General features: G+C 35.7%; 1 protein-coding gene across 4 annotated transcripts in view; it reads right to left on the bottom strand.

Annotated features, from left to right (window-relative positions):
* Positions 1-27,088, bottom strand: part of Ptpn4 (protein tyrosine phosphatase non-receptor type 4) — a 162,583-nt gene that overhangs the window by 45,952 nt on the left and 89,543 nt on the right. For 2 of the 4 annotated variants that reach the window (XM_045151248.1, XM_045151249.1), the window contains exons 11-16: positions 22,454-22,517; positions 18,781-18,953; positions 13,124-13,192; positions 6,696-6,821; positions 3,746-3,904; positions 1,307-1,378 (exon numbers count right to left, since the gene is read on the bottom strand). In XM_045151248.1, the coding sequence (XP_045007183.1) occupies positions 1,307-1,378; positions 3,746-3,904; positions 6,696-6,821; positions 13,124-13,192; positions 18,781-18,953; positions 22,454-22,517 (663 nt within the window). The remainder of the gene's footprint in view (positions 1-1,306; positions 1,379-3,745; positions 3,905-6,695; positions 6,822-13,123; positions 13,193-18,780; positions 18,954-22,453; positions 22,518-27,088) is intronic. The other 2 variants (XM_045151250.1, XM_004659737.3) reach the window with 1 other exon arrangement.

Genomic DNA, 27,088 nt, shown 5'->3' with positions numbered 1-27,088 from the left:
AATTGAAACTGGGTTCTTTGGCTTTGCAGGCAAGCACCTTAACTGCTAAGCCATTTCTCCAGCTCTGCACCCATTCTCTCTCTAATAAGTAAAAATAAAATACTTTGTTTGCAGTGGCTGGAGGCCCATTCTCTCTCTCTCTCTCTGCCTCTCTCTCAAATAATAAAAATAAAATAAAAATTTAAAAAAGTATCCAAGGGATTGGGGCTCAAAATATATACTCTACAACATTCACCCGCATAAATAATTTTGTGGATGAAGTACAGTGCTAACTTTTGGATGCCAAAAGAAGATAATGGGAATATAATCCTAAAAGTACTCCAAATGCTCAACTTTCATATTAGATTTTTTTTAAGATTTATTTATTTATGGGGGGGGGATAAGAATAGGAGTGCCAGGGTCTCCAACACTGCAAACAAACTCCAAACGCATGCACCCTCTTGTGCATCTGGCTTACATGGGACCTGAATAGTTGAACCTGGGTCCTTAGGCTTTTCAGGCATGTGCTTTAACTAAGCCATCTCTCCAGCCCTCATATTAGATTTTCTTAAACCATAAATAACACACTTGATTGTTTTAAGTTTGAGATACTATATAGAGAAAATATGAGAGCATTATTTTAAAAGCGTGCTGTTCTGGTAATAAGACAAACATTTTGTCACATAGTAGCAAAAGATTTGTCAGAACTATCAGTCAAGGTGTGGGTCAAAACTCTCTATTTCAGTCTATTCAGCTTCAACACCTCATGAGTGCTTCAACACCAGCAGGGAATCCAGTTTATTTTGAAACCAAGAAATTCTTTGTTGCTATCTTCAGCAAATTTGTATCCAAATAAAAACAAAATTTTAATGAACCAGTTCACATGTTCTGTGATTATTTTTGCACAAACAACTTGATTTCATTGTTATATATTCAAAGTACATTACTATTTGCGATATGAATTCACTGTAAGAAATACTTGCTTTATTTTTAAAGTTTATTCAAGACCATTGTTCTTCTACTAAGATTACAAACTAATTTTGTTTGAAGCACTTAAAGAGATGTGAATAGTTGACTATAGTCTCAGTTACCCCTGTGTATGCATTGGTACCTTATTCTAAATAGTACAAGCTCTTGTACTCACAAATAGAGAAGTGCTAAGATGATTTTAAGATCTATTTCACTATATGTTATCTGTCAATTAAAAATATGTGAAAGACTTGAAATGCTCTGTTTAATTCAATATTAACATTTCATTTCTTTCCACATTTAGCCAGTAACAAAACTAAAATACATGGATTCCATATTATCAAGTAGTTTCTCTAACCTGCAAATTAACAGAGTCTTGACTGAGAGATAAAGTTCTTCCAGATGGTTCAGGTAGGAAAGGCTTGAGTTTCTGTTTTATAAACAAGGACAAGGCCTAAGTGTGGTTTTCTCATCTATAATCTTGATATTAAATTATCTTTCACATTACATTGAGTTCTCCTAAATATAAGAGATTATTTATCTGAAAGCTTTTCATAAGCAAGTAATATAAGTTATTAGAGTTAATTTTATCATTAAGCTTATCTTTTCACATGTATATTTACTTATATATTTTTAAGTGTTGGAAATTGAACCTAGGGCCTTATCATGTAGGACAAACTGAGCAAACTCAAGACCTCACAAATGCTAGGCAAGTGCTCTACCACTGGTCTATTCCCCAAACCCATCTCTGTTATATCTGAGATTAAAACTAGCTCAAACTCAAATACAATATTATAGATTCAAAATTGAATACATATATATGCTTTATAAGATATACATCCAAAGGAAAAAAACAAGCATTTAAAATGCTTATTAACCAAGAAAAGGAAGCATGAACACCCCACTCTTTCACTCTATCTAAACTTGCTTCTCTAGTTCAGGCCAAGAAAGCAGAAAAAGGGTATTTTGCAAAGGCAAGTGACCTTTGGGGTCTACAAATCTATACAGGTGGAAATATTCAACTGTATGTATTTCCTTGAAAAAGGTCTTTCAACAAAAGATAATTTGGTTAATTTCAAGAGTTACTTTATACTTTTAGAGTTTTTAAGGTAATAAACTGCTAAATTCCCATTAATTCCATCTCATTAAGTCATTCTTTATTGGCAATACTGCACTGTCCAACTTTTCCATTTCTTATAATGTAGTTACATAATCTAATTATTTTAACTTTTTTAAAATGTAAGTTACCAAGGCTAAACTGCTAAATGACTGGAGGGCTTAGCTGCTAATCTTTGGTTGGTACAGACAAGCACTGTTCAACTATCTTGGCATGATTTTCTAGGGTGCCAACTGCTTTGATGACCCTTTCATCCTTATTTTATTCATTACTCTAAAACTCATTCCTTAAGACTGATCACATTCCTTGTATCTTGTCTTTTCTTTATCTACGTATCTTGCAGATATTTTACTTTCCACCTAATTCTCTCAAGTGAATATGAATGATCTGTATTATAAAAGCCAGTATTAATAAAGACATTGCCTATTAATGTGAGACTATGCAGATTATACATTAAAATGATGGCACATAAATACTGAATTAAGAAACTGAATTTATTTATCAAATAGTATGCAGTAAGATGGTAGGAATAGACTTCATAAGTATCTGTTCATGCTTTCTATGACTTTGTATGATGATCATATTACTTTCCCTTGATAGTTACTCAATACAATCTGTTCATCCTTATGCTTTTTTTTTTTCCTTGTAAAAACATTAGGAAGGCTCTACTTTTCACTATCCTACTTCCTGACAACAGGGCTACATTATCTGCAAAAGTATCTAAAAATTAAGAGATCAGTCAGCAACACAGTAAAGGGAACACATAAATACATTTACAAGTACGTATTTAAGAACAGTATCTTGGGTCTGGGGAATTGGCTTAGTGGTTACAAGAGCTTTCTTGCAAAGCCTAAAGGCCTGGGCTCATTCCCCCAGTATCCACATAAAATTGGATGCACAAAGTGTTACATGTGTCTGGAGTTTGTTTGCACTGGCAGCAGAAGAGGTCCTGATGCACACAAATTCATTCTTTCTCAAATAAATACATAAAATTATTTTTAAAAAGGATATTTAGTATCAAATATCCCAATTCCCCAATCCCTCAGATTATTTCAAATGAAACAGTGAGACATTTAAAAATAAAGAATCAGGAAGCAAAATGAAATATGGGATTGCATTCCCGACTTCCTGCTGGGCACCGGCTGCCGCAGGGTGGGCTTCTCAGAGGTGTTCTCGCTGCTGAATCCCTGTCCCAGCTCAGAGCAGTTTTAAGATTTAATCAGGTAAAGAAGGAAACTAAAATCAAGAACAGTAGAGATTTTCACCTGACTTCATGCACGAGCATCACGCCTCATTTGTACCCATAGGAGTTTCCCGTGTAAAACTGTTTTCCAGAGAGGCCAGAAGCCATGGAATGTACAGGAAGCAGTCAGTACTTCCATTGTCATTTGTACGCCATATGAAATCCTGATGAGGACCTGCGTTTTCATGTGCTTTCCTTTGAAGCCTCATCCTGTTGTATTTGTACTAAAGCTTTGTACACATTTGTATAATAATCTGTACCTTGGGGTATTTAGTACTATTTGGGGAAAATCTTTCGATTCAGCCTTCTTGCAGCTTTTATATTATTATTTTTTGTTTTTCAAAATAAATCCTGGTAGTTTAATTCAAATCCCATTACAGTTGTATAAAGAAGTAAGATTTTGTACTTAAAAAAAAAAGAAAGAAAGAAGGCCTTACGGTGATGACTCAAGAACGATGCTATTAGCTTGTGTTGATGATGGAGATCTCTGATTCACAAAAGCTTCACTGGGAGAAGTGTGAACCACATGGTCTACCAAATGACCAACTGATGAAGGTCGTAACCGGTTCCCCTCTTGTGTGAATGCAGAATTCCGACTAAATGAAGAAGAAGAAAAGCTGAACAAAAATATGTCCTAATTCAATTTTTCCAAACTTCTTAATTATATGGTTTCATGAGAAGGTGGGTGTGGTGGTTTGAATCAGCTGTTCCTCATAAACTTAGGTGTTCTAAACACTAAATAGCCAGCTGAGGGAGATTTGGGAATTAATGCCTCCTGGAGGGAGTGTATTGCTGGGGGTTGGCTTATGGGTGTTATAGCCAGTTTCCCCTTTCTAGTATTTGGCACACTCTCCTGTTGCTACGGTACACCTTATGTTGGTTAGGGGGTCATGTCCACCTTCTGCTCATGCCTTCATTTCCCCTGCCATTGTGGAGCTTCCCCTTGAGCCTGTAAACCAAAATAAACCTTTTATTCCCACAACCTGCTCTTGGTTGGGTAATTTCTACCAGCAATGTGGACCTGACTGCAACAGTGGGTATGTGTTTTTAAGACTCGTCATGTTGACCAACCTGTCTTTAATAGTGTGACATAGACAGAAAGACCACAAATAGGAAGCCAACATCTGATTGCAGTCAACAAGCACTGTACCCATGAATGTATTATTATTAGTATCCTATGTTTCTGGGTTTTAGTCACTATAAGTTTTATATCTTATACAATATTTATAATATTGATTAAAATAAATAATTTAGAAATATCATCTAATCTGAATTTATTTTTTATTTTTGGAATTTGAAGTCCTAAGAATAGATAATATATCCCTATTCTCATAATTAAGAATCATATTAAAAATTACCATTACCATTATTAGTTGCAATAAATAATGTTTGAACACTTGTTATGTGCAAAGACATTTTTGCATCTTACATATCACATCATTAAATCTTATGTTAAGATGGTAAGAGGACTGGAGTTATGTATGACTTAGTAGCTAAGGCACTTGCTTGCAAAGTCTGCTGGCCCGAATTTCTCAACACCCACATAAAGACAGATACAAAAAGTTCTGGGTTCAATTCTCCAGTACCCAGAAGCAAAAGGTGGCACTTGCCTCTGGAGTTCATTTGCAGTGACTAGACGCCCTGGCATTCCCATTCTCTCTATCTGCCATTTTCTCGCTCTGTTAAATAAATAAATAAATTTTTAAGTGGAACACATGGGCTGGAGAAATGGTTTAGCAGTTAAGGCGCTTGTCTGTGAAGCCTAAGAACTCCTGTTCAAATCCTCCAGATCCCATGTGTATTACCAGGTGAATTAGAGATGCAAGCGTGCAATGCTACGCATGTCCGCAAGGGGGCACATGCATTTGGAGTTCGTTCACAGCAGCTGAAAGGTCCTGGCATGCCCATTCTCTCTCTCTTTCAAAAAAAGGGGGGGGGGGGCCTCTGGTGTTCATTTGCAACCTGAATTTGTTTGCAGGGGTAAGAAAACTTAGTGGCACACATGCATGCATGTACATAAATAAATAAATAAATAAAGCAAAATTTTAAAGGATTTTAAGAAAGACACTTGTAAATAGAATTTTGTAGATGAGGAAAATGAGATTGAAATTGATTAACTTGTTCAAGGTTCAAACATATTATAGCTTCAGATCCAGTGCTCTTAACTAATACACTATACTGTCTCTTTAAAACTGACTCTTTTTTTCCAGATCAACCCCAAAACCCTTTCATTCCCCAGAACTTAATCAGAGCTACTACCAGTTAATTGCTTGAATCATTTGGCTTAAGTGTATAAAATGTCACACTGATACACGTAATTATGAAATATTATACTTTATGCCAAAATTCAAGTATTTATAAATGAACCTTTTGGGTTAACAGTGGTAGCAAATGTAACAAAGTAGACAACTGTTTACCATTATCCTTTTCTCAAAGCTCCATTATCTTAATTACATAAAGACCCTTGCTATTATAAAGTTAGGATAATCAGCATGTTTTGCTAGTACAAGTTTATTTCCTTATTATTAATTACACGAAAAAATATACAGCTTTTGTAACAAATGCTAAAGGACATACACCCTAAGTGCTTGACCACAGTTCTGTTTAGCATAGCTGTAGCTAAGCTTATGGAGATAACTGGTGCAAATCCCTTTTGCTACATCATAGAAGTGCTAGAGCTGTCAATCACAATCACTTACAAAGTATTTTCAAACAATTTATACTCCCTAAAAAAACCACGTTGGAGATCTACATGGAAATGGACTTAAAAAAAGCCATATGAGATTTAAAAGAAATTTTACATTTTTATTTTTGGTATTTCAACGTAGGGTCATGCTCTAACCCAGGCTGACCCAGAATTCACTATGTAGTCTCAGGCTGGCCTCAAACTCACAACAATCCTTCTACCTAAGCCTCCTGAGTGCTGGGATTAAAGGCAGGTGCCACCACACCCACCAGATTTTATTTTTACTTTATTATTTGTGTGTGTGCACATCACTGTAGATGCCCATGTGTAAATGTGCAGGTCAAAGTATAACTTTCAGGTTGGCCCTTGCCTGCCTACTTCATCTGAGGCAAGGTTTTCACCCTGGATTCTCACTTGGCCTCCCCTTCCTGTACTGCAGTCAACATCAACGTGACAGTGCTGGGATAACAGACGCCTTCCACAACTTCCCGACTGTTCTTCAAATTTTTGTTCCCTCACTGCAAGTCTATTTTAGATCACTTTTTCAATATGCATCCAGGAAAGAACATTTTACAGCAACAAAAATCATGTAAAATCAAGAGACTTAAATTTTTATGTACTTTGAATTTTAGGCAAAAGAAATATATAGTCAATGATTTTAAAATGAGCAAAATGCAAATTTCGTGTTGGTTTATACTTACTGATTAGGAGTTCCTGGTGGAGACCTTGATGGAAGGCTTTGTGTTTCTAACCTATCATCGGATAAGGAATTTCTGCTTACTACTTCCCAGTCCATTAATTTCCGTGCCAATGGCTTACTTGGGGATCTGCAGAAATAATTTAATATGAAAAGCTTTTTTAAGTTTCGTTTTTATATCAAAACTGTGAATCAAATCCTAAAATTTGCTTTAGCACATTTTCTGTATCAGTTAACATGGTTTTCATATAAAAATTTTTATTAGGGCTGGAGAGATGGCTTAGAGGTTAAGCGCTTGCCTGTGAAGCCTACGGACCCCGGTTCGAGGCTCGGTTCCCCAGGTCCCATGTTAGCCAGATGCACAAGGGGGCGCACGCGTCTGGAGTTCGTTTGCAGAGGCTGGAAGCCCTGGTGCGCCCATTCTCTCTCTCTCCCTCTATCTGTCTTTCTCTCTGTGTCTGTCACTCTCAAATAAATAAATAAATAAATAAAAATTAAAAAAAATTTTTATTAGATACTAGTTGTCAAATAACTCCATGCAAAAAGGTTATTAGCATTAGATAACAAAAAAGAGGCTATGAAGAAGAGTAAGAAGAAAATAGAAAAAGAAATAAGAAAAAAGAAAAAAAACACAAAGGAGTAGTTTGCTACCAAATGTTTTCTCATATTAATAATCTATTACATAATGTCCCATTCTGGAGTACCTTGAACTATGCCTATCATGAGACCAACTGAATAATATAATATTATCAACAGAATGACTTCTATACCCAAGCATTCCCTTTACTAAGGACAGGACAATAAATAATTATGCACATGATTTAAATTTTTTTGTAGAATACACTAGGCCAGTATATGTTTTCCTTTTTGCAAAAACATTCTGGAAAATGAACTATTCTGTCTTGTGGTGGGAAGTAAGAGGACATGTTTAATTATCTATTGTCAACTACCAAGACAACTAAATATCATGAGAATTAAGTGATCTAAGATAAAGCTTTTGATTTTAGTTTCCCCCAATTAAAAAAAAAAAGTGGGGGGGGGGCTGGAGAGATGGCTTAGCAGTTAAGGTGCTTGCCTGCAAAGCCAGAGGACCTCGGTTCAATTCCCCAGTATCCATATAAGCCAGATACACAAGGTGGTGTATGCATCCAGAGTTTGTCTGCAGTGGCTGGAAGCCCTAATGTGTCCATTCTCTCTCTCTCTCTCTCTCATCCTCTCTCAAATAAATAAAAATAAAATATTTTTTTAAAAAAAAGACATTACTCTATGTAGAGACAAAAGTATTTGGAATGTTAGTGATTAAAGTCTTTAATACGTAAATTCAAAAACTGGCCACAATTCCTTGAAAATATATGGCATCTACTTAAGCCTGTTTGTTTGACATGCAGAATTAATATGGGTGCTAGTACAATGAATTAAGCTAATTACATAAATCACCCTATTTAGTTTGTTATTTCAACAGTAAGTTCACTGGTACCTATCAAAGTCATATATGTTATTTTTCATCATATCACAATGAAATAATTAGCTGATATGCTAGTATTACTGCAAAACAAGACCATAAAAATTTAGAGGCACTTATCTGCAAAACTTTAAAAAAGCAAGACTATTTTCAGTCTGGATTCATAAGATTCAAAGATCTTCACAATGTAAATTTTGCTTTACTTTCATATTTTCCAGTAATAATGAAGATCATACTTAGCACTGTATTTTCTTTTTAGCTTATCAGGATCCCTCCCCTTTTACAGTGGTCCATCTTTATTCCTCTCATCACATACTATGTATGTCCTCTCTCTCTCTTTCCCTCCTTCCTTCCTTCCTTCCTTTCTTCTCCCTGTCCCTGTCCCTGTCCCTCTCCCTCTCTCTCTCTCTTTTTTTTTTTCCCGAGGTAGAGTCTCACTCTAACCAAGGCTGACCTGGAATTCACTATGTTAGTATCAGGTAGCCTTGAACTCATGGCAATGCTCCTACCTCTGCATCCTGAGTACTTGGATAAAAGGCATGTGCCACCACGTCTGGCTTGCCCTTTTATATCAATTTAAGAAAACTGTCAGACAAGGCACAAAACAAATGTAACATTAAGCCATTCAAATACATTCAAACAGTAAGATCATTATATACCAAAATCTAATGTGTTTGTATTAACATTTTTAGGCTAAAATTTCCTTTCAAATATGGTAAATATAAAAATAAAATGGTCCGAAGAATGGCACGGCTTACCAAACAGTACTCCATTGAGTATTATGTCCATAGTAGAAAGCATTAAAATTATAGTTAGTATAACCCTAACAATATATTATTTAAGTGTCTACATCTAAATACCCAAATTCATTAGTGCAGTATGATCTGCAAGCTCTTCCTTGCCTCATGAATTCTATAACTTACGATTATCTACATTTTCTGTATAATATTTTAGTCTATAAATAGTTATTAAACCATGAATGACTTAAGTACTTATTAATCTACACCACACACTTTTCTATCATCTCAGGAATTGTATAGCCAAACACTTTTTAATTTGTTCTAACAAGTTCTCCTTAATTCTAAAACCAAAAAACATTTGTTAAAAAGAAAAGTAATATTACTGGTAAACAAATCTAAACCAAGAGTCATATTTCATTTTCCGTAAGTTCAAAGTAATTTAAGTATGAACACCTCCCATTAATATGAGTTTAAATTATAAGACCTTTTGATTTGAAGACATCAGAACACCATCAGGTTAAGCTACAACAAATGAAACTATATTATGTCATGTCTTTAATTATTTTTTTCTTCTTGTTTTTCGAGGTAAGGTCTCACTCTAGCCCAGGCTGACCTGGAATTCACTATGGAGTCTCAGGGTGGCCACGAACAAACGGCGATCCTCCTACCTCTGCCTCCCGGGTGCTGGGATTAAAGGCGTGCACCACCACGCCTGGTTATGTCTTTAATTTTTAAGTTAAAATCTGAAATCTTCATCTATTAGTGCTAGTCCTTTATGTTTACAAACTATCCTTTACTCACATATTAGACTGTGTAGAGAGTTCACTAAGTGTAGTTTGGAGGCTAACAACTGTCATTTTCTAAGGGAAAGGGAAAAAAGAAACATTTTAAGCAAGAAAAAAAAATTCAGCATACTCACCTAGTAAAAACTTTCAGAATACTTGGTTCTGGTAAATGAAACAAACATGTCTGCAATGTCCTGAATTTAAAACTGATTTCAGGTATTTACTTTATTAACAGTTTTAACCTCAGAGATCCACCCACTCAAGCTGCTGTCTATGTTTCCTGTTGAGTGTGGAAATTTCAGAGAAAAAAATACCATACAGTTGTAATGTGGTGAGTTTCTTTTCTAACCATGGCACCTCACTTTTCTATTGTATGAGAACACTGCTTTGCTCTCTTCTTAGGTATTATTACGTAACTAAAAAAGTTCAAAAACTATTTAAAAATTGATATATAAGAAAAAATATTTTAAAAATCTCATTACATAAAAATACAAGGATAAATCTTTTCTAACTATACCGTCAACTAAAATTCCGAGAAAGGCAAGAATTCTGGAATTCTCTAACAGTTTACAAAACAACTTAATAATTGCTAAAATCATTAAAAAAATGTGCATAGATATATACCAGATCATCCTAGTAAGGCTTTTACATAAACAATCCCAGAAAAGTGTAGTCTTACAGACACAGAGGATATATTAGGTCATTGAAATTATTAAAATACCTCCCTAAGACTGGTTATGTAACTCAGAGTTAGAATGCTTACCTAACCCTAGGTTTGAGCCTACCTCAAAAACAAACAAACAAACAAAACCCTGCATCCTGCTACACAAAAAAATGGAAAACTCCCCAGCTGATGACTTATTTTGAGAAAAATTCATTTAATTTAAGGAAAGCAAAAGAAATGAGTGATTTGAAGATCATAACAATACTGAAATTCTAAATCTAATATTTAATAATGTAAATTTATAAAATACTCTGTTAACATCTTAATATACAAAGTGAACAATGAAGATACCATTGTATTAATAGCCCATTTCTAAAATTTGATGCTCAAAAACATTACAATAACATTTAAAAGTCAGAGGCTCATGTTGGCCAACCTCTTTGATCACTCTCCACCTTATTTACTCAGACAAGGTCTCTCATTTGGATCCAGGGCTTGCTAACTCAGCTAATCTAATTAATTAGTAGGCTCCAGAGGGCTAGGATTACAAGTGTGCAGTCACACCCACCGGGCATTCAGGTGCTGGGGATCTGAACTCTAGTCCTCAAGTTTGTGTGGGCAAGCACTTTATCCACTGAACTATCTCCCTACTCCCAGAAAACTTTTTTTTTTTTTCTTTTTGGAAGTAGGGTCTCACTCTAGCCCAGGCTGACTTGGAATTTACTATGTAGTCTCACAGTGGCCTCAAACTCATGATGATCCTCCTACCTGTACCTCCCCAGTGCTAGGATTAAAGGCATGTGGCACCACTCCCAGCTCAGAAAACATTTTAATAGTAGAATTTGTGTAAAACTGTACTGTGTTCTAACTGGACACAGTGGTATCTAACACTGTTAAAAGGGAGTGTTTTCAGAAATTTCACTAGTCATGTCTATAAGGATTAGTAAGTATTTCTATGTTTTCTTTTCTTCCTTTTCCAAATTAAGCACTAATATGGCACTTATATTTAATAGAGAAAAAGGTAATTCCCCTCTCATAAATCTAATATCAAGATATAATAAATTGATATCAATTTTTTGAACAGATGTGGATATCACATTTAAATTCAGGCAAATTTATCAAAGCAAGATTCTATCTATAGTCCCAAATAGCTGAATCTTTCCCACAAAGCTTTTTCATAGACTGATTTCCTGGTGAATAGATTATTCATAGACAAATTACTATTATTCATAGACAAATCAGCATAAAAAATAACTCTAGAAGAATCTTGTTCAAATAAAAAAAATGAGTAACTTCATTTCAAAGCTCCTTGCTTCAAGAAACTCATAGTACTATCATTTATTTTTATTAATTTTTTTCTGAAAGTATTTTATTTCTTTAATTTATTTGAAAGAGAGAAAGGAAGATAGATAGGGAGAAAGAAAAAGACAGAAAGAGATTGGGCATTCCAGGGCCTCTAGCCGCTCTAAACAAACTCCAGACACATACACCATTTTGTTTATCTGGCTTTATGTGGGTACTGGGGAAATCAAACCTGGGTCTTTACACTTTGTGGACAAGTGCCCTAACTGTTAAGCTATCTACCAAGACCTTATTATTTACTTTTACAAGTACTCAGTACGTATTACTATAACATCTTCAAATAGTGTTAGCAATAGCTGCTTCTCTGGAGGCAGGAAAAAGAAATAGGAGGTATTCTGCAGTTCAATCATTTTATGTAAAATATAATTTTATGAAGACTGCTCACAATTTTGACTAGTTTTTTCAATATTAAAGGAAAGATGCATAAGTGATAAAACAAACAATAAAATATATGAAATAATTTTGAAGTAAATATACACATACACATAAAAAATTCCATAAGAGTGCATTGCAAAATCTTGAACAAGTATCACAAAGCTGATAAGTGATTGTTTTGGGATGATAATTACTTTTCAAGTAATTTGACATGATTAGAGTTTTGAAATACAATGAACTATCAGCTAGAAAAAAGATTCAATTCTTACTTTTGGAGGGAAGAAAAATCAAACAGTAAACCCACATACTTATTTTTCTAAAAATATAAAGCAGGACACAGTGAAATTAAAAGCACATCTTTAATTCCTTTATGAACACTCAAGACTCTAATCACAGTAGAAGCCAAACATAGTTCTTGAGGGCTTTAGTGTCTCTTAAGTAATTTTTGCTAAGAAACTCTTGCATGTATTATATATACTGTATGCAGTTAGTCATAAGTTTCTGCCAGTCTCTTCATCTTTGTCCCAGACTCCACCCATCAAGAATCCTAGTTCAGGTTATTATCATTTGTGCCCACATTGCAACAGTTCCCTTCTAGCTGGTCACTAGTTTCTCAGTCCTCAATCATTAATTCATTCTCTAACCTTAAGCATTTTTCTAAAAATCTGATTGTCATTTCTCTCACTTAAAACTGGCTCTAACAAATTCTAGAACAATAAAGATAATGGCAAACAAATCAAAGGCAACATATACATCTCTTCATATAATTTAAATAAATATAGACATGGGCTAGGTCATGTATGAAATATTGTATTTCTCAAAAATTTTTAACAAAAGGCAATCTTTCAATAAAATATATTGATACTTGATTTAATCTATTTAAAGCTATAGTGATTGATACATAACTAATACCCATAAATATGTAAAAAGAATCAATAAACCAGCTCACAATTAATTTAATAATTAAAATAGATAATTTAGATAACATTACTAGAAATTTTAATTGTTAAAAAAAATCACAACACTAAAAACAAAATGACTCACCTTGCAAATACCCTGTCTTTATTTGCCTTTTCTTTGCCATACTGAACAGACTGGACTTCGGTTCTCCCACTGAAATACATAAACATGCATAATACTATTTAAAAAAAGAATGGTCAGTACAATGACAACCAGTAACATGACCGTATTACAATTTGGTAAGAGAAAAGATGTTTTTGATGACAACAATAAACAAAGACTTGTCCCACAGACACATCTTTATTGAGAGCAGGAAAAAAAATAATCTTGCATAACAGGAATTTCTTCCCTATAATGCCCTACTAAGGTAATATCTGTAGATAAGAGTTACAGATGGGTTTCCATGAGCCACATCAAATAAATTCCACCAGCCTTGACTTCTCCAGCAGGACTGAGGTTTAGCTAGTGTTTCCATTAATAAAGGGGCAAAAATACATGGGATCTTGGAGAACTATTTATTCCTTTTCTACAGCTAGCTATCGTGGATACAAAAACTAGTACTTCCTTCTTCCACATAGAGGTGAAGGGAGTTTCTGATACATGGATATAAGAAATATTAAGGTCAGAAATAGCGTAGGTATTGGGATGATTTATCTAGCAAGCACATCGGATATGAAAGGGATTAGATCTCCTTCCTGTGACACCAGTGTGTTCTAACTAACTTTGTGAATTTTAATCCTTTGGATATGTTAAAAGAGTGCAAGATATTTCTATGCTTCTAATAATATTTGTAATATTCTCAGTTCCATTTCCTAGTAATAATATTTCAACATTTTATATGACAAGTGTCGTCAATATTCTTATTTATCAGTATGGGGAAAGCCAATCTTTATTTAAGTGCATACATATTAAGGATAGACTGTGATCAGCTAAATATTTGCCATACTGTCATTCTTACCTTATCTATAAGACAATTCATCATGTTTCTAAATTTCTTAACTCAAACACAGAACTTAACTTTTGAAGTTATTAATATATATGGCTTGTGTCACTAGTTTAATGTGAACTGAGTTTTCATGGGCCCCAATTTTGTCCTACTGTATTCTGCCACATTTAGAATAGAGGGCTGTGAATGAACACATTCCACTTTGCAGTGAACACTCTCCACTTTGCAGATCCCTTTCCCACTTGGCTTTCTGTCAGGTTTTGTTCCTTGGCTGCTTTTTTTTTCTTTTTATTTTTATTTTATTTTATTTTATTATTTTTGTTGTTGTTCATTTTTATTTATTTGAAAGTGACAGAGACAGAAAGAGGCAGATAGAAAGAAAGAAAGAGAATGGGCGCGCCAGGGCTTCCAGTCATTGCAAACGAACTCCAGACGTGTGCAACCCCTTGTGCATCTGGCTAATGTGGGTCCTGGAGAATCGAGCCTCGAACCGGGGTCCTTAGACTTCATAGGCAAGCACTTAACCACTAAACCATCTCTCCAGCCCTCTTTTTTCTTTTTAAAAATTTTTTCAGGGTAGGGTCTCACTCTAGCCCAGATTTACTTGGAATTCACTATGTAGTTTCAGGGTGGCCATGAACTCAGAGATCCTCCTACTACCTCGGTCTCTTGAGTGCTGGGATTAAAGGTATGTGCCATCACGCCTGACTCAGGCTTTTACCATGTGTAGGGAGATGGAAAAGGAATAAGAAGTGAAAAGCAAAAAAGGTGAGAAAAAGAGCAGGCTGGAAGAGGCAGGTAGCTCTCTGGAAGTCCCAGGAACAAAGGATGCTGAGAAACACTAACAGCACTTCTCTGAGAGATCCAGGACCAAATGTGGTAGCAGCTCTCAAGTGCTGTAGTGGATGCACATATGGGGACTACAGCTCAGAAGTGACCACCATTTGGCATTTTGGTTCTCCACAGTATTTCCCTGCCCACGCCTTGTTTTCCCAATCTCTCTCAACTTGTGCAACCAATTCTATGAATGAATTGGTTTTTGCTTGACATACCAAAAGGGCTTTCAGTTTGCCTAACTCAGCTCAGACAGTTACATCAATAACCAGTGAAGCGGATTTGAATGAACACTTTACTCAAGGGGCTATACTAACAACCTGAACTTCTAATAAAGCAGAAATAATGAATGCCTAATGAGTTTATACTGCATGGTGGTACTTATATATAATCTTTAGGGATCAGAATAAAATGAAAAAGTATAACCACCACAGAATACCAAATTCTGACAGTATATAATAATCTTTTGGGCAATAAGAAAATCCCAACTCTTAAGACACATACACAGATATTTACTGTAATTGATTCAAGTAACAGAGAAAAGCATAACAAAAACAAGATAAAGTTTTAAGCAATAACCCTAACTAATATATCAGCACTACAAGAAGGTAGAAATAGTTCAGAATTCCTTGTGTATGCATACAGAAATAGCTAGATCTTACCATAACATGATTATAGCAGATATGCTTAGGGCACTGTTATTCTTTTTAAAAAATATTTTATTTTTATTTATTTGAGAGAGAAAAGAGGAAGGAGAGAGGGAGACACACACAAAGGGGGGGGGGAGAGGGAGGGAGGAAGAATATATGCATGCACCAGGGTCTCCAGCCACTACAAATTCCAGATATATGAACCACCTTGTGCACCTGGCTTATATGGGTCTTAGGGAATCAAACCAAGATCCTTTGGCTTTGCAGGCAAGTGCCTTAACCACTATTAAGAAGTTAGCCAACTAACAAATAACATCATATATTCTGCATTTTGTCCAAAGGGAATCAAATATTTCCTCCTCTTTAAGTGTTATTTATTTCACTTTGTAAAAGCTTATGCCATTTGAAGTCTAGTACCTGGTTATCATTCTCACAGTTGTCAAAAATTAATTATTTAAAGGACTTAATTTTGTATTCTCATGCTTTTACCAAGATTATTCTTGATTTATTGTGGCCCGAACTCTTGGCTAGCTTAATTTTGCTATTAATGCATGTATTTGTCAAGGGTTCAGAGATGTAGTACCTGAAGTTTTGTGCCCTGAATAATGTCTATTATGCCGACTTTGGACTTCAATGGCAAGCTGACTGCACTTAATATTTTTCAGCTACCTCCTTCAACATCAGAACTTAGTAGACAAAGGCTAGTCCACAAGTTATGTAAGCCCAAAGAAAAGTTTTATATGGCATATACACTGTTTAAAAATAATTAATCCAGGGCTGGAGAGATGGCTTAGCGGTTAAGTGCTTGCCTGTGAAGCCTAAGGACCCCGGTTCGAGGCTCGGTTCCCCAGGTCCCACGTTAGCCAGATGCACAAGGGGGCGCATGCGTCTGGAGTTCATTTGCAGAGGCTGGAAGCCCTGGCGCGCCTACTCTCTCGCTCTCCCTCTCTGTCTTTCTCTCTGTGTCTATTGCTCTCAAATAAATAAATTTAAAAAAAATAATAATAATAATTAATCCAGCTGGCCATGATGGCACACACCTTTAATCCCAGCACTTGGTAGACATAGGTAGGAGGATGGCTTTGAGTCTGAGGCCAGCCTGAGACTACATAGTGAATTCCAGATTAGCCTGGGCTACAGTGAGACCCTACCTTGGGAACAAAAAAAAGAAAACAATCAGATATAATTCTAGCAGGAGTTATCAGGGTAAAGAGAAGACACAAATTCTCAATATCAAGAATGAAAAGTGATATTACTATAGATACTAAAGATATTAACAAGATAATGGAGAAGATTAGGAACTTTATGATAATAAAGTCAACATCTTATGTGAAATGTAAAAGCTCTTTGAAAGACACAATCAGTGCCTGCTCAGAAACAAAGGAAAACTGAATTGGCTTATCCATTGAATAGTTTGAGTGTAGTGTTCAAAATCTTCCTATAAATGGGGTTGGAAAGATGGCTTAGCGGTTAAGGCGCAAGCCAAAGGACCCATGTTCAACTCTCCAGATCCCATGTTAACCAGGTGAACAAAGGTGAGGCAAGCGCAAGGCCACACATTCCCACTAGGTGGCGCAAGGCACACCCAATTCTCTCAAAAAAGAAAAAAAATGCCAAAAAATTCTTCCTATAAATAAAAATGCCACAGAAGGAACAAATGATAAATTCTACCGAACATTTAAAGAATAAGTAATACCTTGACTATGCAAACTCTTCCAGATAATATTGGTACAAGATTTTGGGGTTCAGGATGAACCCAAAGTTTTGGACCTGCCCTACCTTTAACAAAGAATTGATAGAGACAGACTCAAGAAAGATAAATTCTGAATTATTAAGTGTACTTAGGGAGAAATCACAAATTGTGGGATTTAGGAAACATGCTCTCATGTGATAACACTGCATAGTTTAGAAGGTTCATTTAAGAGCAATTGAGGTTTTCTTGGGAAAGACGAGTACAACCGCAAGGACTATATTTTAAACTGTAAATTAAATGGAGGCTTTGAAGGAAGAATAAGTGAGAAAATATCAAAGCAGAGGTCAAGAAACTCAGTGGAGAAATGAGTAATAGAGAGAGTTATAGTCATGGCTACCCCAAGTTTAAAGAAATTACACAGGTAGCAGGCCTCCAGTTAGTGAGAGCTCCCATGTGGTAAATCTGAGTGTAAATAGCTCTGGGGGCTGGAAAGGTGGCCCTATAGTTAAAGGTGCTTGCTTACAAATCCTGTCAGCCTAAGTTTGAGTCCCCCACCCCCATGTAACACCAAACTGGCGCATGTGTCTTTGTCTGTTTATAGTGGTAAGAGACTCTGATGTACCTGTACACACACATGTGCAACTATATACTTTTTAAAAAGCAGCTTTTATGTGCCTTTAGAAATTGTATAGCTAAAACAGAGTTTCTTCATATTTTGTTGCCTCTTCAAAAATAGTTGCATTTAGAATAAAAATGAAAAATATCAATAAACCTAAGTCAAAGGGTATAGCAGATTAGGAAGAATAATTTCTAATGCACAGTAGACAGTAGGGTAGCTATGACTGACAACAATAAAATGTAAAATTCAAAATAACCAATAGAGAGAAACATCAAGGAAGGATGGATATACCAATATGCTGGTCTGATAGTTACATGCTACATACAATTAAGAAGCCAGTGTTCTTCAATATGTGTCAACCAAAAAATTATTTTAAAGGAAAAATAAATAAAATAATACTAGGCAAAAAAAACCCTGAGATTTTTTTAATGGGTTTTTAAAAATTTCTTTATAATAAAGGGTTTGATAGCTCAAGATATGCAAAATTCCAAATTAAAAAGAAAAACCAAAGTAATTATAGACTTAAATAGAATATAGATTAGGTTTTGCAAACAAAATAAATGTGTCCTAAAGAAAGTTTCATATAAGTAATTATAAATCCAGTAGAAATTACAAGTTTCCCAAGCCTCATGTGTACCACCAGAAACTACTGATCCAGACATACTGGCTGGACTCCATGAGGATTTGGACTCCATAAAATTTTATGACTATAACTATACCTTTAGTTTAAAGGGAAGCAAACACATCCAACAGTAAAGGCTTAATACAAAAGTAATACTTAGGGCTGGAGAAATGGCTTAGCGGTTAGGTGCTTGCCTGTGAAGCCTAAGGACCCTGGTTCGAGGCTTGATTCCTGAGGACCCATGTTAGCCAGATGCACAAGGGGGCGCACACATCTGGAGTTCGTCTGCAGTGGCTGGAGGTCCTGGCGTGCTCATTCTCTCTCTCTCTGTTGCTCTCAAATAAGTAAATAAAAATTTTTTAAAAAGTAATACTTACCAGTACCGGAATTTTGAACCTAATGTAAAATAATGTGCAAAAAAGTTCTTCTGAGGTGGAAGTGGTCTGTCCAAGCGGAAAAATGTGTGATGTTCTACACATGCTTTCCACAGATTTTTACATGCTCTGTAGTTCACCATATTAAATCCCAATAATGTTTCTCTAGACTCGTGCTGTATTAAAAGACAAAATGCAGAGAATATCAGGAAAATATCAATCTTTATACTCCATGTAATTTACTTTTGACTAACTAATCTAGCTTTGTAAGTACCTTCTGGATCTCTTTGATTCAACAAAAAAGCAGAGAAATAAATGAAAAGACCTACAAAATGCAGACATCGTTCAGTAATTATATAACTTCTATGCTTGATCATAGCTAGAAATAAATTTAAGACTTGACTGTTTTCACAGCATATTAGTTAGGATATTGATTTAAAATATAATTCTGAGAGAAAGGAAGGGAGGAGGATACTTAATAGGTTGATATTGTATATATGTAAGTACAATGATTGTAATGGGGAGGTAATAGATGGAGAATGTAATTTCAAAGGGGAAAGTGTGGGGGTGGGGAGGGAGGGAATTACCATGGGATTTTTTTTTTTTATAATCATGGAAAATGTTAGTAAAAATTAAAAAATAAAAAAATAAGAATATATATATATAATTCTTGCCCATAAGTTAATCATAGATCTATGAATTTGTAAATGTCTCAATTGTAAATAGGAATATTTACCACTTTTAAACAGTATTACAGAAATAAAATCTTAAATTAATTTATGCTAGATTAATTTCTTTAGTTTTTCTTTTAGCATGTATTGCTAAATAATTTATCTAAGTAAACCACATATACAGTGAAGTAAATATCCTGTAAGCACATAGCTCTGATTTTCACTTAATGAATGTAACCATTCAATCTCAACTCAGATTAGGAACAGATCACTATACAACCACCCCAGAAATAGCCTTCGTCCCTGCTTCTACCAGATAACTTTCAAAGATAACAACTCTTCTGACTATCATGACCACAATTCATTTAACACTTGTTGAACCTTGTCTACATAGGGTTACACATATGTGTCTTCATGCTGGCCTTCTTTTTGTTCATTATGTTTCTGATATATATCCACACAGCTGTGGTACAGTGATTCATTCATGTACTGGCTGGTTGGCTGTGTCCTGGGATTTCAGGCATGTATCACCACACTTGGTTATAAATCTGGATATTTAGAAACAAGGATGTATTTCACATAGAAAACATCAGCAGTGTGACTTTCTGCAGAATCCCCCTGTAGACTGTCTTTATATTTACCCTATGTTGTTGCTATTGCTACTGAAGGTAAACAGTGCTAATAGATGTACTACCTCGGAAGACAAGTGTGAAGATTAAACATTAAAAACTTGTTGACAAATATTTGATATTGTAAGTATTATTTCTATTAACACTAGTACCATAATGATAGTTAAGTTAGAAAAATTCATTTCTACAACATTATTATTATTATTATTATTATTATTTGTGTACACACACAGGAGCAGGTCAGGAAGGATGTCAGATGTCTTCCTCTACTGCTCTTATGAAACAGGGTCTCTAATTAAACCTGGAGCTTACAGCTTCTCACAGATACTGGCTTACAGTGAGCCCTTGTGGTCCTCCTGTATCTACCCTCCTTAGCACCGGGGTTATAGGCCTGTGAGGCCATTCCTTGTTTTTTATGTGTTTTTATGTGAAGCTCAAACTCAGATTCTCATGCTTGTGCAGCAAGCACTCTTTTTTTATTTTTTGAGGTAGGGTCTTACTCTAGCCCAGGCTGACCTGGAATTCACTATGTAGTCTTCAGGGTAGCCTCCAACTAAGGGCAATCCTCCTACCTCTGCCTCCAAAGTGCTGGGATTAAAGGTGTGTGCTACCACACCCAGCACAGCAAGCACTCTTAACCACTGAGCCTAGTTAGTCATGCATGTTAAAGCTTGGCATAGTAGCTCACATCTATAATCCCAGCACTTGGGAGGCTGAGGTTGGAAGATTGCTGTGAGTTTCAGACCAGTCTGGGGCTACAGAATGAGTTCCATCTCAGCCTAGGCTACAATGAGACCCTGCCTCAACACCTCCCCCTAAAAGGGAAAATATCTGTCTTCTTGTTTTCAGATAACAAGATTTACTTACTTTATTTCTCTGAATATTTACTGAACCATGTATAAGAATGTTCATTAGCAAAATTATTCATAATATTCCCAAGTGGGAAATGGCAAAGTATTCACTAACTGAAGAAGAATGAATGATATTAGCATTCAGTGAATGTAATGGAACAAACCAAGTCCAATAACTAAGACCAATAAGCATGTACGTCACTGTAAAAATATAAATTTCAAACTCAGTGTTAAGGAAAAGAACGCAAGTATAAATGTGAATATGCTATTATGGTTTAATTTTCACAAATATGCAAACTAATCTATGGTAGTACAAATGAGAATATTTATCTTTTGGATGGTTAATTGCTAGAAGTAAGCATTGCTCTAGTAGCAACATTATTAGGTAATATTTTCTAAATTAACCTGAGAGATGATAATATACAGATATGCACAGCTGTATATCAAAGGTCTAAGTACTTTTTTGTACTGTTTATTTTAATAAAAATTCTATTTAAAATATCCTCCATAGTTTGTGAACATAAATGACAAGCCATGGCCATAGTAGGACAATATCCTTTTTATTAAAATATTTATTTATTTATCTGACAGAGAAAGAAGGAGGGAGAGAAGAAGAGAGAGAATGGGTGCAACAAGCCTCCAGCCACTGCAAACGAACTCTACATGTGTGCACCCCCTTGTGCATCTGGCTAACGTGGGTCCTGGGGAATTGAACCTAGGTCCTTTGGCTTTACAGGCAAATACCTTAACCACTAAGCCATCCCTTCAGCCCAACAATATCCTTTGATAAAATGCAACTGACTCAACTACATTTTCTAAATTTTAAGTATTAAAAACATATTATCTTGAAAGGTTACTTTGTTTTCGTATGTATGTATGTACATATGTACATGTGTATCATTTTGTGACAGGATCTGGCCTCAAATGTTTGGTACTCCTGTGTGGTTGGGATTTTAGCATGTATTACACATCAGGCAATGTTACTTTAATTTGATCAAACAGATAAAATCATTCACAAGATGAAGGTATTTCCATGACAACTCAATTTGTTGTACTTAACATTAAAAAGGCCATTACTGTTGCAACACAAGGGGGAGATGTCTGATTAAGTTCAGGAACTAGAAGCTAAATAAATACTTAAAAGAGTTCTTAAATGAAATGAGCTCATCTATGAAAGAAAGTACTATTTAGGATAAAAAAGAAATTGCCCTTTTGAATAGATCCTGAGTTTAATAATGAATATTGTTTGTAAGAAAAATCATTTGTAAGTTCAAGTAATAAAGTAATTTAAAAAATCATTTCTAAGTTCAAGTAATAAAGGAGATGTCTAGAACTTTAAACCGGAACCACAGACATACTAGATACACAAATATACGTAGGGTAAAAAATGAATGCATTGCCAGTAGGTAACAACTAGGAGTATCTGCTGCTGCTTCACTTGTAGTGGTAGAAAAGGTCTGACAGGAATGACGAGACCTCTTAAAAGACTTCATTTATATCACCAATTAGATCAATTAATACTCACCAATTCTTTTCTAAGTTGAATGAAAAATTGTTTGCATTTAAAAGAAATTTTTACAATCTTCAACCTGAACAAAGAAGAATTAGATATTTTAAGATGCAGACTAAAGACAAAAATATTAATGGATCAGAAAATTTTACAGAAATAATCATTTAAGTATATGTTTACTTCATATATTCTACATATATGTATCAATGATATAAAGGTTATGATGCTTCATGAAAAATTAAAATCTATGTGATAAGAGAAAATTTATCAGCATATAAATTTCAAAACTTTCTATCTAAAATATACATGCAATAAAACTTACTTTAATTTTCTTTTTTTTTTTAAGAGAGCTAACTTTTTGTTATTGTTGTTTATTTATTATTTATTTATTTGAGAGCAATAGACAGAGCGAGAAAGAGGCAGAGAGAGACACACAGAGAGAATGGGTGCGCCAGGGCCTCCAGCCACTGCAAACGTACTCCAGACGTGTGCACCCCCTTATGCATCTGGCTAACATGGGTCCTGGGGAGTTGAGCCTCGAACCAGGGTATTTAGGCTTCACAGGCAAGCGCTTAATCACTAAGCTATCTCTCCATCCCCCAAATTTACTTTAAAATAAAATTAAACCTTAATTAAAATTTTAAGAGAAGTAATAACACAGTTGTTTAGTCTTCAATACAAATCATAAGTAAAAAAAAAACCCAAAACCCCCCTGTGTTAAAAATTTACTTATTTTATGTCCTTTAGTGTAAGACTGCTGTGTATAAAACTTGTGTTTTCTTATAAATATATTCTACATGACTTTATTCAGTATCTATAGCTATTATAATTTTTTAGAAAAATAACCAGCTCTGAATAAAATCTATTTTGTATAAGCTAACTATAATAGTTTTCCTTTGGTCTTTATATGCTTGGTTTATCTTTTTCATGCATTGACCTTCATCTGTTATATATCACATGTAACAGTACATACATTATTTTTTTAATCCCATTTGAGTAATTCAAAGAAGATAAAATAATAATAAGCATATGGAAACATATTCAACATTGTTAGTTATAGAGGAAATTCTAACACAATCTACAATGAGATTAAGTGGGAAAATTTACATAGCATATATCACCAGCAACAGGTATGAAAAGGGATGTAGCTGAATATGAAAAAAGTCTGGCAAACCCAGAAATTCCATTATTTTGTATATGCCTGAAAGAAATGAAAATATAACTCCAAACAAGTTTATACACAAATATTGAGGGTCATTAATGTAATTACCTCTGTGTTGCTGGGACAAAACACCCAACCAAAAGCAGCAAATGGGAGGAAAGTTTATTTCAGCTTGCAAGCTTGCAGCAGTATGATAGCAGGGAAAGGATGGTAGAGCATAGGCTGGATATAATGTCTTGCCACAACAAATGCTGTTGAATGACAGCATCTAGACTGAGCCGAGCTCTGGCAAGGGGGAGCTGGCTATAACACCTCAAAGTCTGCCCCCAGCAACACACCTCCTTGCAGCAAGGCTCCACCTTCCCAATAGATACTAGCTAGGGACCAAGCATTCAAAACACATGAGCCTCCAAGGGACATCTGTCTTAATCTATCACATTTAGTCTTAATAGCCAAAAGGCATATCTTGTGAATTGATAAATGTGGTGTAACCACAGATCAAACTTTATTGAGCAATAAAAAGGAATGCAATACTGGCACATGCTACAACAGAAGTGAACCACAAAAGACATGCTAAATGAGACACTCATAAACAATTACATGGTTTATGAACTCACTTGGGAATAACCAGAATCAATGCCATCTTACAGAGAAAGAAAATAATTAGTGACTACCTAGGCCTAGGGGTGAGCAGGAAACAAAGGAGTGATTCATAACAATTAAAAACTTTCTTTTCAGGTTGGGCGTGGTGGTGCACACCTTTAATTCCAGCACTAGGGAGGCAGAGGAGGAGGATCGCCATTAGCTCAAGGCCACCCTGAGACTACATAGGGAATTCCATGTCAGCCTGAGCTAGAGGGAGATCCTACCTCAAAAAACAAACAACAAAAAAGAACTAAAAAAACTTTCTTTTTTGGGAATTATGAAGATGATTCAAAATTATGAAGATGTTGCATACCATAAAAATCTAACAAAACACTGACTTATATGTCATTTGATAAAAATTACTTATTTGCAGGCAGAGACAGTGAGAAAATGAGAGTAAGAATAGGAGTGGGTGTACCAGGGCCTTCAGCCACTGCAAGTGAATTTCAGATGCATGTGCCACTTTGTGTATCTAGCTTCACATGGTTACTGGGGAATCAAACCTGGGTCATTATGCCTTGCAGGTAAGTGACTAAACAGCTAAGCCATCTCTCCAACCCCTGAATTGTCTTTATTTTTCTTTCTTTTTTTGGTTCCTGGAGGTAGGGTCTTGCCCAGGCTGACCTGAAATTCACTATGTAGACTCAGGGTAGCCTCGAACTCACAGTGATCCTCCTACCTCTACCTCCTAAGTGCTGAGATTAAAGGCAAGTGCCACCACACCTGGCTTTGAATTGTATATCTTAATAAGTGAATTTATAGCGTATATAAATTATACGGCCAAAATTGTTTCAAATATCCATTTGGGGGCTGGAGAGATGGTTAAGTGGTTAAGCCTGCAAAGTTTAAGGACCCAGGTTCAATTTCCCAATACCCACATAAGCCAGATGCAGAAGGTGGTGTATGTGTCTGGAGTTCATTTGCAATGGCTAGAGGCTCTGGTGTGCCAACTGCCCCCCATATATATACATATATACGTGTGTGTGTGTGTGTCTCCCTCTCAAAAAATAAATAAATATTTAAAAAATATTCAACTTAATTTTTTTTCCTCTGAGGAATTTTTTAATTTTTTTTATGTGTGTGTATGTGTTTGCATGTGCGGGCACAAGTGTATATGTAGATGATTATGCATGTGAGCATGTGTATGTGGAAGGCAGGGGTTGGCCTCAGGTGTTTTTTTCAGTCTCTCTTCACATGTTTGAGACAGCATCTCTTGCTGAATTGATAGCTGACCAATGCTGCTAAGACTACCACATCAGCATGCCATAGGGATCCTCCTCTGCCCACTTCCCCAGGACTGGCATCACAGTCAAGCACCACTGTGCTCATGATTTTTCATGAATTCTGAGGATCCAAACTCAAGTTATCATGCTTGCATACCAAACATTTTACCCACTAAGCCATTTCTCCAGCCCCTCTAAGAAACCTTTTTTTTGTTTGTTTGTTTTTGTTTTTTTGAGGTAGGGTCTCACTCTAGCTGAGGCTGACCTGGAATTCATTATGTAGTCTCAGGGTGGCCTTGAACTTACGGTGATCCTCCGACCTCTGCCTCCCTAGTGCTGGGATTAAAGGCGTGTGCCACCAAGCCTGGCATTTAAGGAACTTTAACATTTCTCCTAAGGAAGGTCTACAGTCAACAAATTCCCTTAACTCCTGCTTGCCTCTTAAGGGCAAATGTAAGGTTCTAGGTTGTTGAGATTTTTCATCTGAACACTTTTCAATACTTCTGGCTTCACGATTTCTGAAAAGAGTCCATTTTTACCTATTTGGGGGGTGGGGGAGAAGGAGTTTAGACAGAATGTTTCTTTGAAGATTTTCTTTGCCTCTGATTTTATTTTGCCTTTCAACATGCTTTGTAATTTGCTGTTGAGTAAATACCAGATATGACTTATGGATAAAAGGAACTGGGATTTTTGTACCTTTAGTTGAAGTTTTATGTTTTTCTGGCAAGACCAGAAGCAGCTTTCTTTACTGTATGTTATAAACAAATTGTAGGTATGAGAAGCTGTAATATTCCTAAGCACACTTATTTTGTCTTTCCTATTGTTTTACAGTTTTGCTAGACTTTAAATAGCCTGAACCTTGCTGCTTTTCAGCAGCAATTCTGTTATTATGTAAGAGGCCTTATTGGTAGGGCCATAAGGTGTGGGGTGGAAAAGATTATCAGTTCCATCCTATGGAACTTATTTTGTTATGAATACTGTAGCTGTGACTTCACAGGCCAGCACATTAACCACTAAGCCATTTCTCTAGCCCTTTTTTTCAAAAGCATTTTTTAAAATTTGTTGCATTTTAAAAACTTTTATTTATTTATTTATTTGAAAGCAATAGAAAGAGAACAAGGGAGAGAGAGAATGGGCACCTCAGGGCCTTCAGTCACTGCAAAGGAACTCCAGACGCATGTGTCATCATCATGTGCATGTGGCCTATGTAGGTCCTGGGGAATCGAGCCTCAAACCAGGATCCTTAGGCTTCACAGGCAAGCGCTTAACCACTAAGCCATCTCTCCAGCCCTTTTTACAAATTAAAAAAAAAAAATTTCCACTTGTGTATGTGATGTAGGGTGTGTGTGTATGTGTGTGTGTGGTGTAGGCAAGTATATATGCCTTTATGGTACCATGGGAGCAGGGATGGGGACAGGCAGAAACCACCTGCAGGAGGCAGTGATTGCCTGTGGTGGCCACAGAAGAAGTTGCTCCAGCCCTCTTCTGCCCATTCTTACTTGAGCCAGTCTTTTACTGACACCAGATTTTCTGTTTTTCAAGAGCCCTAGCAATTTCTGGGTTTCTGTTCCTTACTGTGGGAATGGGGTTCCAGGCATGTATGGCCATGCTCAGTTTTTT

This window comes from Jaculus jaculus, chromosome 5, assembly GCF_020740685.1.
Source record: "Jaculus jaculus isolate mJacJac1 chromosome 5, mJacJac1.mat.Y.cur, whole genome shotgun sequence".
Lineage (NCBI taxonomy): Eukaryota > Metazoa > Chordata > Mammalia > Rodentia > Dipodidae > Jaculus > Jaculus jaculus.
Note: the sequence above shows the minus strand (reverse complement) of the source record. Positions and strands in the feature narration are given on the sequence as shown.